Genomic DNA, 13833 nt, shown 5'->3' on the forward strand with positions numbered 1-13833 from the left:
AATAAAAGTCCTGTCCGTCTCCGATGACGCATGGTACTTTGTGCTGCCTTGAGTCTAAACAAAGTCGACATATCACATTTCACACAGAGTATGGCCTACGGAGTACTTCAGCGCGTGTTGCCCTGGCCACGACTCCGTAGGAAAATCCATACTTAGGAAAACTCCATTCAAAACACACTACTCCGTACTGATATGGAGATGTACTTTTGTGGCATTAATTTCTGTGTGTCCCGGCGCCTTGGGGAGATTGCAAGCTCAACGAGCTGAGGCTGCAGCTGAATCTCAACCCCCCGATCCAACCGGCGCTGAGATTGTAGATTCTAGTCAGTCATTTCCTCTTCGTTCGCGAAAATGAATATGACGATCAAGTGGTGGGATTTGGAATCAGATTCTGCATCACAGCACACCGCACCGGCAAACATCCCCTCGCCTTTCAAGGGGTACGCTACGGCCTAAGTCCTGCCGACTAGCAGAAGTACGCCGCCTAAAGGAGGTCTGAGCAAGACCCTATCCTGGAATTCGGGTCTGCGCTACCTATACTTACTCACTACGCCGTAGGGTACTCAAATCATATCTATCCCATCACATCACATCGGCATCAATGGCGATCATGACATGCCGTCGCTTGTGAATTGTAAGTGAGATAGATCGATCCTTCTCTGTAGAATTGGCCGATGAGAACGCCTCACCGTTGCGAAGAGGTGTTTGTTGAAGCGCCGAGTGAACGGGTATGCGCACACCGCCAGGTACGTTGCTTGATAGTTACCCTTGTTCATAAAGAAAACATCGGGTGGGATTCTGAGTTCATATGTACGAGATCCATCGAACTCGCCCTGCTACTGACTACTACCTACTACGTATCAGCTAGTTCTGCGGGTTTCCTTGCAATCAAACCAGGGGTCCTTGGATGGAGACGAGAATATACAGCGTAGTCGCAGTAGGGCTCCATGAAAAGACCAGTCGGCTACCTATTGCGCTGTAGATCTTACAAGGATCCTTTTGAAGAACCATTTCAGGGGCAGCACGAGACAATCCTCGACTTACTAACGGGCCATTCACATATCATATATTTGTTACTAGCTTATTGTGATACATAACATAAGAATGTTCGAGATGTTCTCTTGCATCAAATCCACGGGTCCAAAGGACCAGAGCCGGCGTCACTTGACGGGTACTCAGAAGTTGATGCCTTCATTCCTCGGGATGGCCTTGCAGCGCATCCGTCCCCCCCATGCCAAATGACACGAAGAAGACAGAGAACTAACAAGGCCAAATGTTTGCTCTTCCAACGCTCCGTTAAGAACAATCTTTGTAAAGACAAGATGCTCCTGCAGTACCCAAAGTGGACTGCACCGTTGGTGTAGATGGACGGAATCCGGTGAAGCTAGCTTCAGGATTCATATCACTGAAATTGAAGAATGTATGTGTCTTGCCAATGCGACAATGGGAATGATATTGCACTATAAGTGAGCAAAGGATGCTCAATCTTGGCCTATTCAGACGTCAAACTTGAGCGCCTTGGTTCTGGCGCCAATCAGTATCTCTAGCACCGTTGACACCAGGAGAGAAAAAGTCCAGTATCATAATAAAGATACACTCAAATACCCTTGACCTTCTCGTGAGTATAAAAAAAAGCGTCATCAATACAAGAAAAAAGAAGAGAGTCGTTATGCTGTCGTTACTGTTGAGGCATCATCTTACCAACATATCAGGATTTGTTGTACGTTCATTCATTGATAGTGTGGGAAACAATCTCGAATACCACATGGATAAACTTCGCCATGCTAATTAGTCATTGAGGTGGAAAAGCGCCGACACACTAAATTGAAGGTTAGTCAATTGGCTCAGTCAAGAATCAGAAGACAGCACTACAAACCTTTCACCGTAATGATGGCGTCTGATACTCTCCGCAAGAAGACTCGAAATGTCGATAATGACCAGTTTCTTCGATTTCCTCATCATCTGAGGAGTTATTGGGAAGGTATTCGTGACGACAATATAGTCAATCGAGTCACACGCTTCCATCTGCTCGAGGGATTCGCCGCCAAAAAGCCCGTGGGTAGCAATGCAGTAGACCTGCTTGGCCCCGCCTCGTTTGACCACCGTTTCCGCGGCAGCAATCCACGAGCCACCCTTGTCGATCATATCATCGACGAGAAAAACAGTCCTGTCTCGAACATCTCCGACCAGGGTGATGGTCTTCTCTTGCTCAACGCTTCGCCCGTTGCTCTCTTCCTCATCCGAAGATTCCGCGGCATCGAACGATCCACCGAGGGCATGATCTCCAGGTAGAGAGGATGTGGTCGAGATGAACGAGTTGACCATCGCGTCTGGGACGGTCTCAGGTTGACCCTGGCTGGACGGCTGTCCTGGGGTTGTATGGCCAGAGGCAGGCACCGAGGTGGGACCAGCCGATGGGAAATCATCATCAACAATATGACCCTGTACAAGTCGGCCAGTGATCACATCACGCACACGCACGTCTGTATATTCGTGAGCTGCTTCCAACTCTGACGGGCGACGAGCAGCGGGTGGTGTCTCTGGACGCAGTAGTTCCTCGGGCTCTGCGTTGTGGAGTTCGCTCGATGATTCACCGCCGTGGGAATTCTTGCGGAGGTGTAGGACAAAAGGCTTTGGCTCTTTGGGAATGGCATCATTGATAGAGTCGAAAAAGACAGTACTATCTGTCATGGCCATAGTAACCTTCGGACGGCGTCGGTCGGTTGTGACAATGCCAAAATTGAGCTTCAGGGTGTCCGCCAGCGATGTTACACGCTTGGTACCTCCAGCGTTCTTGCTAACAACGACTGCCTCCTTCCAGCCAGGGACGTTCATCCGAATCCAACGGGCGATGAAAGGCTCGGCAAAGAGGTTATCCACAGGCTTGCCGAAGAATCCTTGCATTTGCGACGCCTTGTATCCAGTCAGACGTCTATTCGCCCATTGTACAAATAATCCGTGAAACTCACATGCAAATCAAGAGTAATGATGTGGTCTACTCCAGCGACCGAAAGCAAGTTCGCCAGCATCCGAGCAGTGATGGCTCCCCGATGGCTCTTCTTTTTCGACTGGCGGGAGTATGGAAAGTACCTCGTCCATGTCAGCACAATGCGTAGTTTTCACGTTAGACGGGCAGCATACGGCATGACCGCTATTGCAGAATCATGTTAGTTATTGCGAAAGTTATCAAAACGATTGGAAAAGAGCTCACCTGTAATCGACTTTGCGGAACCACCCTTGCAAGCAGAGATCATGATCAAGAGCTCCATGACACTGTCATTGATCTTCTGACTGCCACTCTGGACAATGTATACGTCTTGGTTCCGCACGGAAACTCCAATGTCCACTCTTGTCTCGCCATTTGCAAATTTTCCGAGCACTGCCCGAGCGGGGAGTGTGCCTAGACGCTCGCAGATGGTCTCAGCAAGGACAGGGTGGGATGTCCCAGAGAAAATTTGTACTCCCCGCATTGTGACAATTATGTACTGCGAAATGAAGGCATGGACAACGGGGAGAAGGGAACGAAAAGTAAAACGGAGGGAAAGGTTGTGGAGGTCATTTCAAATGGCCGAGGGAAGGGGAAAAAAAGTTGGCGGACGAGGGAAAAAGGTAAAAATAGGGCAGATCGTCTTGGGTGTCTCTAGCTCCCCGTATAATGGCCCCGCCAATCGATAGATAGCGGCACTACAAATGACTTTCGTCCACCCCGCTACAGATAACATCTCAGTAAAGCTTTGAGAGGTATCTATCTTATGCTAAAATGTCGCACAAGTACCCTCCAGTCCAGGGAGGGGGCTCCATGATAGTCGCTTGGCAAGTCAAAGATAAACATGTCCTAGTGGTCGGTGGTGGTGAGGTATAGTCTTATGCATGTCCTGCCGCAGACAAAAGATATATCTCGCACCCAGCGCTAACGAGGTCGTTCAACAGGTAGCTGCAGGTCGCATTCTCCACGCCCTGAACGCCGATGCCAAAGTAACCGTCGTCTGTCCTCGCTCAGGCCTCAATGATGAAGTCGCTTTCCGTGTATCTGAGGGCCAGGTCACGCATGTCGATCGCACATTTGAGCCAGCAGATCTAGAAGGAGCAGATATGGTCCTTTGCGCCATTGATGACCCTGACGCCTCGTCTCGCATCTGGAAATTGTGCAAGGAGAAGCGAATACCTGCCAACATAGCCGATGTGCCCCCAGAGTGCGACTTCTACTTTGGCAGCATGTACCGTGATGGACCACTGCAAGTGATGGTGAGCACGAATGGAAATGGGCCTAAGCTTGCAAATATCGTTCGGAAAAAAATTGCAGCATCATTGCCCGACAACATGGGCGCAGCCATAGAAAATGTTGGCAAACTACGCAAGAAACTGCGGGAGGTCGCCGCCAGACCAGAGGAGGGGCCTAAGAGAATGAAGTGGTATTGTTGATCCTACTTTTCGGTTCAAGCTGCCTGCTGACTTATTAAAGGATGTCCGGCGTCTGCGAGTCATGGAGTCTTGAAGAGCTCGTTAAAATGAGTGAACGGGACATGGATAGTCTTCTTACTTACTTCGAGTCTGGCAAGATTCCGGCTTATAATGAAGTCCATTCCAGCTAGTTGATACATGCGCAATTCGGTAGTTCAACCAAGGCAACCTTGACTAAATCGCCAATATCTCTTGCCAGAAGTGATGCAATTGATGTATCGGGCTTGATGCCGCTTCACGGCGGCAAAGTATCTAACCAAGAGTGACACTGACTTCTGCTTCGCTGGGCTCGAGTTCGATAATTTGGTATGGAATAGAATAGGCAGACGGTCTGCATCTTATAATTTTACAGATTCTGAGAATGACAAAGCACTATATTTGTTAAGTCTACATTCAACACTCCTCCGGAATGGGCGATTGAAGTAAGAAGCCTCTTATAGAGTAGGCAAGGATATCCAAAAGAAACAAAAATCAATCAAGATCCGACAAACCACCTTTTCATCAGAACTCCGACCCCAGACACTAATGATCCCGACTATACCTGCGGGAATGTTGATGCGAGATAGAGCTCCTGGGGCTGATGGGTGTCTGCACAGCAGCTATACCCAGTCTTGCTTCACCGATTCTTCGAAGCAGAGACTGAAGAGCGAGGCGGATTTCAGGGTTAAGGTCACGGCCCAATAGATCCACCGCTAACGGGTAGAAAGTCTCAACATATTTATCGAAACCTTCAGACGGGAAGTTGGTGTAGCCCTCGATGACATCTACAACTACAGGGCGCCAGGCCACTATGTTTCGGTGCTGAGAATCTTCATCGAGTCGGACGAAGCTTCGGATAATATCGGCGCAGAGCCTGGAAATGGTTATTTGTTAGCAGTGGTTGATAACGACGAAGCCCGATATACATACGGAATAAGCGCAGCCTCTGTTTCCCCGCGGCTGCTCTTTCGTTCTTCTCGCTCATCGTGGTACATGCGGAAAAGGATGTGAACATATGTAGCAGCACTTCCACTTTCCTGTTTAAGCAGGTTGGGCGGTTGCTTCATAAAGCCTTGGCGCCAGAGCTGCATCCGAAGCTCTTTATCCTCGTTGAACTTTTTCGCGAACTGATAGCTTTTCTTGAGTAGTCCCATTAAACGGAGAAGTTCGTGGCTTGGAATCTCAGCATAGACCTTGTCATTCGAAAATAGTTCATGGACAGTCTCAATCATAAGTAGCTGAAGCACGCAGTTGGTTATGATACGATTGAAGAATCGGCGCCGCGCAACGGTCACGGCAGCGGGTTGTTGTTGGGTTTCGGCCTGCGGGCGGTAGTCTTCCAACTCGGGGGTCGACGCGGCAGGCATGTCGCCCTCTTCGTGCTCAGAAGTCACTGGCTGCGACCCATTCACCTTGGGGGCGTCTGATGGAGTTTCCCGCCCAGGTATTGAATCGGCTGTCTCTTGCTCCGGCTTGTGCAAGTCATCCTCGATGGATGCCTCCCCGTTCCCGTTTCTGATCGAAGCTGGCTTCGAAGACATCGAGGCGGCGGCTGTGAATAACTCGTAGGCCGTGGTCCTGCCGAAAAGCTCCACAAAAGCACCGACAACCTTGGTCCAGTGTTCCTGCTGGAACTTTGCAACATTCTGCAGAATCAATTGTTGCAAGCAATTGCTACCAATCCGCGCAATTGTGTCGTTTTCTTGGCAGATGCATAGTGTAAGAAGCTCGAGTATACGATTCAACATATATTCCAGCGCATCGAAATAATGCGTGAAAAGTGTAATCATATTCCTCAAGGCTTGTATCATTGTCGTAGACAGCCATACGGAGAGTTCTTCATGGTTTGGCACTTTGGACATCTCCGATTTAGAGTGAAGGACAACAAAGATAGGATAGAGAAGCTGTCTCCACAAGACATCCCAAAATTCTTGAGGAAAGTCGCCTCCGTGACGGATCAGTGTGTCAAAAAGATAAGTCAATGCTCTAGTTTTCTGATCAGCAGCGTTCCACGGGCTGAGAACTTGAACTTACCTTGATCGAACCTCAAGGTCATCACCCGTCATTAATACATCCTGGAAGGCAATCAAGATAGGATACCAAAACTGCTCTTCTTGAGATTGCCGTGCTAATTGTCTGGCCAGGTTCGTTCCATCGTCTTGAATGCCTTCTGATGTAGTTCCACGGTGTGATAAAGGGCACTCCGGTGTCCTGAGCATCTTCGTGACAGTTGATTTCAAGGTCTCGATGGCCTGCAAAGACTTCTTCTGGAATCGCATGTTCTTGGAAAACTCCGTGAGGCAAACGATTAGGTCCGGGAAAGCTCCCTGTGTAATGACCACACCGAAACGCGTGTTGTAGATTTGAGTGACATGTTCGAATGCCATGTTGACGATGCCCTCTTCTAGATATTAGCATCCTCATCACATAAATTTCACGGGATAAGATACTCCCTTACCGTATGGCTCTCGAGCAGCAACTGTGAAGACGCCGAACATTGTTTTCCAGCCTGAACGAATGTTATCTCCGCGTGCTTGGATCATCTGTATCAGGCATCGAAGGATCATGTCCTTCACAGTAACAGCGTTACTGTTGGCCATCACATGCTCGAATGGCTTGAGAAAGTCCTTTTGGAATTTGAAACCAGGGAGCTCTTCAATCTCCAAAAAACGCATCGAAAGTTGCCGAAGGGAATCCAGTGCAAAGAACACCACGGTAGTGTTGGTGTGGCATCCAACCTGATTGAAGTGCTGCCCAAGGACTTCCCAGATCTTCGACCACTCTATCCTGACTCTGGTCATGTTGTAATAGCTGATTTCAACAAGCTTCTGCAAGCTGTATGTTCGAGGGGATTCTGTCTGACCCGAAGATTGAATCTCCTGCCAACTCACTTCGCTTAAAGCGCGAACAAAATCAATGATAGCCTCATGAGTGAGATTCGCGGTATTTGTGAAGATACGGTCCACTCCGCGTATCATTTCTGCGGATCGACTTTCCAAAGCAACCTCAGAACGGAAAGCCGTAGGTCCGTTTACTGACCGCGGACGGGGAGGACGTCTTGATGCCTGCATAGATTTGCGAGAGCCATCAGATGGAGTTTGTGGTACAATACGGGCGCGTGATACATCGGGCAATGAACCTTCATCGACGCCATCGGTGAGAAGTTGAAGCCGGTCGAGCTGGCTGACACAGGTGAGGACTTCTCTCCAGGAACTCTTCAGGTTGTTCCCTTCAGTGAGGGCCACGTCGAGCAAGGCCTTCAAGGCCTCAACATTCTTTGGTACCATCTCCCTAACATTGCCCAGATTTGTAAATTTGGCAAGTCCCGTTACGAATGCGACGCGGGGAGTCTCCAGATCAAAAGCGCAACTGATACGTATCGCCAGTTTCATTCCTTCCATGCAGAGCTTAATAATTTCGAGGTTCTGTGTGTCTTGCATGGGAGCAGACAACCCGGAAAGGAAAGACATCCAAGTGACGTTGAACATAGATCCAACATGCCGTACCGATGTCGCGGGGATGAAGCGTGAGAGGGCCTCTCTAACGGCCGTCTTCCGCTGCGCCCTAATCAAACTCCGATAGAGCTGTTCCGTCTTGTTGGCCATTTCTTCAGATGCTTGGGCATACTTTTCGCCTTGGATGTCCCTTCCTACCGTTGCAAAGACCTGTCCGGCCCTGGAAGCTAAGCCGCCTGTGGTGGTGGACGTGGGAATGCCCAGATTTGCAGCGTGCTCTCGTTCAGTGTCGAGAACAATCTCGTTGCTGGCGATCTCATCAAATATAGACCCCAAATATTCGTCAGGCAGGTCTTGGTTATCGTTGATACCGCGATTGTTCTTGATGAAGTCCTCTTTGGTCATGCGGCGACCCTTGATCTTAGCGCTATGTTGATCTGTATTGAGCATAATGACTGAGTAAGCCAAAACGTACGCAGTATCTGCGTTGGCGAAGGCATTCGGATTTTGAGTCACGTAACGCTCGGCAAATTTGAGCATGAAACGATCGATCTTCTGGGCCTCCCCGGGCAATCGAAAGTGTTGCAGGAATTGACGAAGTGCATCCACAAAGCGTCGCTTAGAGAAGTCCATTTGGTCCACAAATGCATGCATAATAGCAATGTTCTCGGCATCACCCTCACCCAGGTATTCTCCTATCATGGCCTTATCCAGTCGATCATTGCGAAACAGGAAACTTGCAATGTCCTCGGGCGAGTCCGAACGTATAAAGCCCTCTTGGATGAAAAGCTTGATCCCCCGCTTGGCTTTGAAGTTGAATTGCTGAATTGCATTCATCAGCGCAGTTTTCCTCTGCTTGACCTTCTCGATCTGGCTTGGATCGTCCTCTGCCACGGGTGTTGACCGACCAGTACTGCCATCCGTACCCTCGACCCTTGGAGATGACAAAAAGGTCGCAGCGTTGGTGTCTAGTGACTCTCTGGAATTATCGATTGATTTCTGGGACAAGGGATTTGAAACCCCAAGGGCTGGGTCATCAATTCGCTGAGAGGCCCAGTTATCGAGTGATTGTAGAATCTCCACTAAACATTCCAGCGCCTGGTTCTTTAGGATATACTCAGATGGCACGTTTTGAGAAATTGGCTGCTGAATACTGGCTATGTGCGCTGTCGTGAGCGTCGGAGGAAGAGTCCCACTCTGATGCCAATCTGCTCCCACTTTTGATATCTTGACATGGTGTTCTTGATAATGCTGTTGTTGAATTGCGGAAACTGCGACAGGTACGCTCGAGTATCGTGAAACTTGTTCAATCATGCTGCGGAAATAATCAGTATTGCGCCGAAGAGATTGCAATCTGAGGTGATAAAAACGTACTTTTGAAAAATGTTCTCCAGCGCAGTGCGATCACAATCATAATTCAGATATATCTCCACCAGTGCGCGAGGGTCATCAGCCAGTCTCTCCACAAGCTCCATGAAGTACTGCTTCTGAAAAGCGGGCGAGTTCCTTTTTTCGAGAATAGCCAGGTATATCTCTTTCAAAAAAACCTCAAGCTCTTTCTGTGAAGAGTTAGGAACCCCTCAGACAAGTAAGACAAGCAGATTGAACAAACCTTCATCATCACTCTCATATGCTTCAACATGAGCCAGAAGATTTCGCAGCAAACCTCGAAGACCCTGGGCACTGAGCTTGACCCGTTTCGACTCAGGCTGAGGCACAGATGGGGCCGAACAGCTTGCAGAAGCGTCATAGCATCCGAGCTGTTGGAGCTATTCCTGATCGTTAGGAGCGGGGAGGTGAAGACCGCGACGTGGTTGTTAATGAGGTAATGAACGAGGTGCAAGGACAACAACTTCGATCTCATATTCTGAGATTTGAGATCTTGTTGCTGTTCGTGGCTGAGGATTTTATGGCTCAGTTTGCATAGAGCTCGAAATACCAGGAAAGCGTCTTTGATATAAATCTCGTCCTCATCATCGTCGGTAGCTCCGTCGCCATCTTCCCTGTCTTCCCCGGATGTGCTAGACAATGACTGCGTCCTTTTTTGGCCAAGTTTGGCGCGGGTAACCATTGTCGGCGCATTATCCGCGACTGACGTGACATCCTTGCTTGACTCGAAACTTTGCAGAGTAAGCTTTTCCCCAGGCTCCTTCGCAACGGGATGATCGGGTGCTACAACAGAGGCTGCATCGGATGCCTGATCCTGCTCAGTTGACAGGGGCACCTCAGCGGTTTCGATTGTCACAGCGTCAGGTGTATTCACCTGTCCCTTTTCACCTTCACGCAAACGTAATTCTTTCAGCTCGAGTCTCACATGGACTCTGTCAAACACTGTGCTGACCATCTGTGTCAGTGATCCTTGGGCAATCTGCTGATTTTGACTAGACTTGGAGTAGATGAAGATATTGTAGATCTGTCGGACAGCTTTTAGGAGACCAGCTCCGTGTACCACAATCTTATCGTTCAGAACCGCCGCAAGAAGGGACTTGATAATTTGTTGCTGTATCTCAAGGGGGGTGGCTTCGTTCTCAAAGCAATCACAGATGGCATCGATTGCCCGTTCGATCAGAGGGGTTTGACCCGGTGTGGCCTCGGTTTCCGAGCCCTTGCGATCCTGAGATGACGGAAAGGCAAAGTATGAGTAAGTTATCAGTTTCCCGATACAGTCGAGCGCTGTGACTTGTAAGGGGATGCTGAAGGCCTTTGTCGCAAGCTGAAGAGGGCGAAATATAAGCTCCGGATCGATCGGCTGGCGGTCTGAATGCTTGACGTTTGCCAACGCGCTCTTCACGGCATCTTCCAGTTCTTTGCTCTTCTTGGCTTCCTTGGACGCCCCAATTGTGTCGAGAGCGGTGACTATGAACACTGCAGAGCTGACGGTCACGGAGCGCTGAGTCGCATACGTAGCAGTCGTTGATCTCGAGTCTGAGCGCAGTCGTGTGTCTCGTGTAAGCTCAAACTGGGGTATAGGGCCGCCATCCTGCTTGTCGCCCGCAGAGTCTCCTGGAGGAATCTCTACCTGACCATTTCCCAAACTATCGACATTGTCTGCTTTCGACTCCGGTTGAGGGAAGCCGTGCTTCTCAGGATCTTCGGTATCAGCGGCGTCATTCGGAGGACTCGGGGGTTTGTCCGCGGTTTCTGTTACTTCGGAGGACTCTACTTTGATCTGCGGTGAATTGGAGTCTGTAACCTCCTCAGTATCAATTTTCTGCCTCTGTGATACGAGAGGAAGAGAAGGCTTGGCGTCTTCCTCGACAAAATCTTCAGATCCAGCAGGTATTGAGACATCGACAGCATTCTCCTTGTTGTCTCCCTGCGGCACTACCATAGATGTCCGATTGGGCTCCTGCGAAGAGCCATTCTCAACATCCGCCATTTATGCGAAACTCCGAGCGGAGCATTCAATAATTGAAGCGAAAAATACACATGGAACGTAAAATCGGACTAAGGCAAAAAAATGACGAAAGGAGGTAGAAACCGTGTGCCGGAGTATCGCGCTATTGCATGGGTCCTGGAGCTGATGCGGATGCGTGTCTTCTCCCGCAGGCGGACAATATACGGTGACCGCCGCGCGCCAAAGATGCGGCGCTGAGCTTACGTAATTCGGGGATGGCCGCCCTGGAGAAATCCGGCGAGAACTATTCCGATCACTCACCGGAAGCTCAACAGAAAAGTTCCAGGAGCTGCATCCCCAACTCTCTGATACAGGCCTTTCACTTGCCAGACTCATCCTCCGGCCCCATCTCCATCTTATCTTCTCTTCTCTTTTGCACCGCGGGCCTTTCAATTATATCATAGCTACAGCATTTGGCACCATGGTTGCCTCTGCTGTCCGAATGCGCATTCCCAGCGCCATGTTGTCAAAAGGCGCCCTCTGCGTGAGGCGGCCTCAGGTTATTCACAGATTCAAGGACGCTGTCCAGTATGGTTCACCTTGAACTTTTTATGGTCAATCTTTATTGGCAATGATACTAATAATTTTTTTTCGGATCTATAGACCTCAATTGCCTGCCTTATCCGCCCTCTCCCGATTCTATGCCTCCAAGTGTATGTCGACTCGTTTTTTCCTCGTCCCCATCAAGTTTACCTATTGGAGATTTGATCCTAATTATGCGCCTTTACAGCCTTCCCCCCTCACACCATCATCAGCATGCCTGCCCTCTCGCCCACAATGTCCGCAGGAAACATTGGGGCTTGGCAGAAGAAGGCCGGTGACGCCCTGTCGCCGGGTGATGTTCTGGTGGAAATCGAGACCGATAAAGCACAGATGGACTTTGAGTTCCAAGAGGAGGGTGTCTTAGCCAAGGTTCTGAAGGAGACTGGTGAGAAGGATGTGGCCGTCGGCACTGTATGTATTGACTGAAAATTTTTCCGTGGCCCACTGAGCCCCGTCGCTAATGCGCAAAAACAGCCTATCGCCGTCCTTGTGGAAGAGGGAACAGATGTCGCCCCCTTCGAGAGTTTCACTCTGGAAGACGCCGGTGGTGATAAGGGAGCTGCTCCCGCCAAGGAGAGCAAGGAGGAGCCCAAGGCTGAGGCTGCGCCAGCACCCTCGACGCCCGAGCCAGCACCCGCCGCTCAGGAGCCTGAGACATCTACTGAGAAGCTCCAGCCTAGTCTTGACCGTGAGCCCAACATCACCCCTGCTGCCAAGGCATTGGCCCTGGAGAAGGGTGTTCCAATCAAGGCTCTCAAGGGTACTGGACGTGGTGGTCAGATCACCAAGGAAGATGTGGAGAAGTACAAGCCTAGCGTTTCCGCCGCCCCCACATATGAAGACATCCCTCTCACATCTATGCGCAAGACCATTGCTTCCCGCCTGCAGCAGTCGATGAGAGAGAACCCTCACTTCTTCGTTTCGACCACTCTGTCCGTCACCAAGCTCCTGAAGCTCCGCCAGGCTCTCAACGCATCTGCTGAGGGCAAATACAAGCTCTCCGTCAACGACTTCCTTGTCAAGGCTTGCGCCGCCGCTCTTATGAAGGTCCCTGCCGTCAACTCGAGCTGGCGCGAGGAGAATGGCCAGGTTGTCATCCGCCAGCACAACACTGCTGATATTAGCGTTGCGGTTGCTACTCCTAATGGTCTTATTACTCCCGTTGTCAAGAACGTACAGGGCCTTGGCCTTTCCAGCATCTCTAACCAGATCAAGGACCTCGGTAAGCGCGCTCGGGACAACAAGCTCAAGCCCGATGAGTACCAGGGCGGCACGTTTACCATCAGCAACATGGGCATGAACCCTGCTGTTGAGCGGTTCACCGCTGTTATCAACCCCCCTCAGGCTGGTATTTTGGCCGTCGGCACCACCCGCAAGGTTGCTGTTCCCGTTGAGACTGAGGAGGGTACCTCCGTTGAGTGGGATGATCAGATTGTCGTTACTGGCAGCTTCGACCACAAGGTTGTCGATGGTGCTGTTGGTGCTGAATGGATCAAGGAGCTGAAGAAGATTGTTGAGAATCCCCTGGAGCTTCTTCTGTGAACGAAGTTTGACCAATCAGAGTTCCGAAATACCAAATGTAACATTTGAGATCGGAGTTCTTCTATGGTCTGTGTAATATGTATCCAAAAATATCTACTATAGTTGATTCTGACCGTTTCTGGTCACTTGAGTACGATTCCAGCATTTCAATATTGATTCCTTTTGTTACTTCAGAAGCTTTTAACTGACCTACTAGTCTATTTCTACGACGCAGAGCAACACTAACTGACGATCCAAAATTCGTAAAAATATGGCTTCACTCCAGATTGGCGATGCTGCCCTCTTGGAATGGTCTGAGGATGGTTCACGGTGCGTATGACCCCATGCAATCATCGATAGCCAGATCTGACCAGGGCTGCCGCACCGCTTCGCCGTCTCTCGATTCGACAGGTAATCTGCGCCAGGTCAGTTGAGCGCGACAAGCGCAGACCGATCAAGCCGCGTCCGCGAAGACAT

General features: G+C 49.9%; 4 protein-coding genes across 4 annotated transcripts; 2 read left to right on the forward strand and 2 right to left on the reverse strand.

Annotated features, from left to right (window-relative positions):
- Positions 1–1788: 1788 nt before the first annotated feature.
- CDV56_104090 (ribose phosphate diphosphokinase subunit PRS1) lies at positions 1789–3470 on the reverse strand (the record flags this gene model as incomplete). The annotated part of the gene is made up of 5 exons (XM_026757709.1): positions 1789–1819; positions 1877–2913; positions 2970–3090; positions 3142–3151; positions 3212–3470. 5 exons carry the CDS (start codon positions 3468–3470, stop codon positions 1789–1791), a joined length of 1458 nt encoding a protein of 485 aa, XP_026615324.1.
- Positions 3471–3760: 290 nt separating this feature from the next.
- Positions 3761–4592, forward strand: CDV56_104278 (bifunctional precorrin-2 dehydrogenase/sirohydrochlorin ferrochelatase MET8; the record flags this gene model as incomplete). Its single annotated transcript, XM_026757897.1, has 3 exons — positions 3761–3856; positions 3931–4412; positions 4463–4592. 3 exons carry the CDS (start codon positions 3761–3763, stop codon positions 4590–4592), a joined length of 708 nt encoding a protein of 235 aa, XP_026615325.1.
- Positions 4593–4983: 391 nt separating this feature from the next.
- CDV56_104405 (Arf family guanine nucleotide exchange factor SEC7) lies at positions 4984–11274 on the reverse strand (the record flags this gene model as incomplete). The annotated part of the gene is made up of 6 exons (XM_026758024.1): positions 4984–5314; positions 5371–6426; positions 6475–6844; positions 6899–9210; positions 9270–9454; positions 9508–11274. 6 exons carry the CDS (start codon positions 11272–11274, stop codon positions 4984–4986), a joined length of 6021 nt encoding a protein of 2006 aa, XP_026615326.1.
- Positions 11275–12048: 774 nt separating this feature from the next.
- MRP3 (putative pyruvate dehydrogenase complex, dihydrolipoamide acetyltransferase component) lies at positions 12049–13377 on the forward strand (the record flags this gene model as incomplete). The annotated part of the gene is made up of 2 exons (XM_026758634.1): positions 12049–12246; positions 12310–13377. The coding sequence occupies 2 exons, from the start codon at positions 12049–12051 to the stop codon at positions 13375–13377; spliced, it is 1266 nt and encodes a 421-aa protein (XP_026615327.1).
- Positions 13378–13833: the final 456 nt, after the last annotated feature.

The sequence above is a fragment of the Aspergillus thermomutatus genome (assembly GCF_002237265.1).
Source record: "Aspergillus thermomutatus strain HMR AF 39 chromosome Unknown NODE_69, whole genome shotgun sequence".
Classification (NCBI taxonomy): domain Eukaryota; kingdom Fungi; phylum Ascomycota; class Eurotiomycetes; order Eurotiales; family Aspergillaceae; genus Aspergillus; species Aspergillus thermomutatus.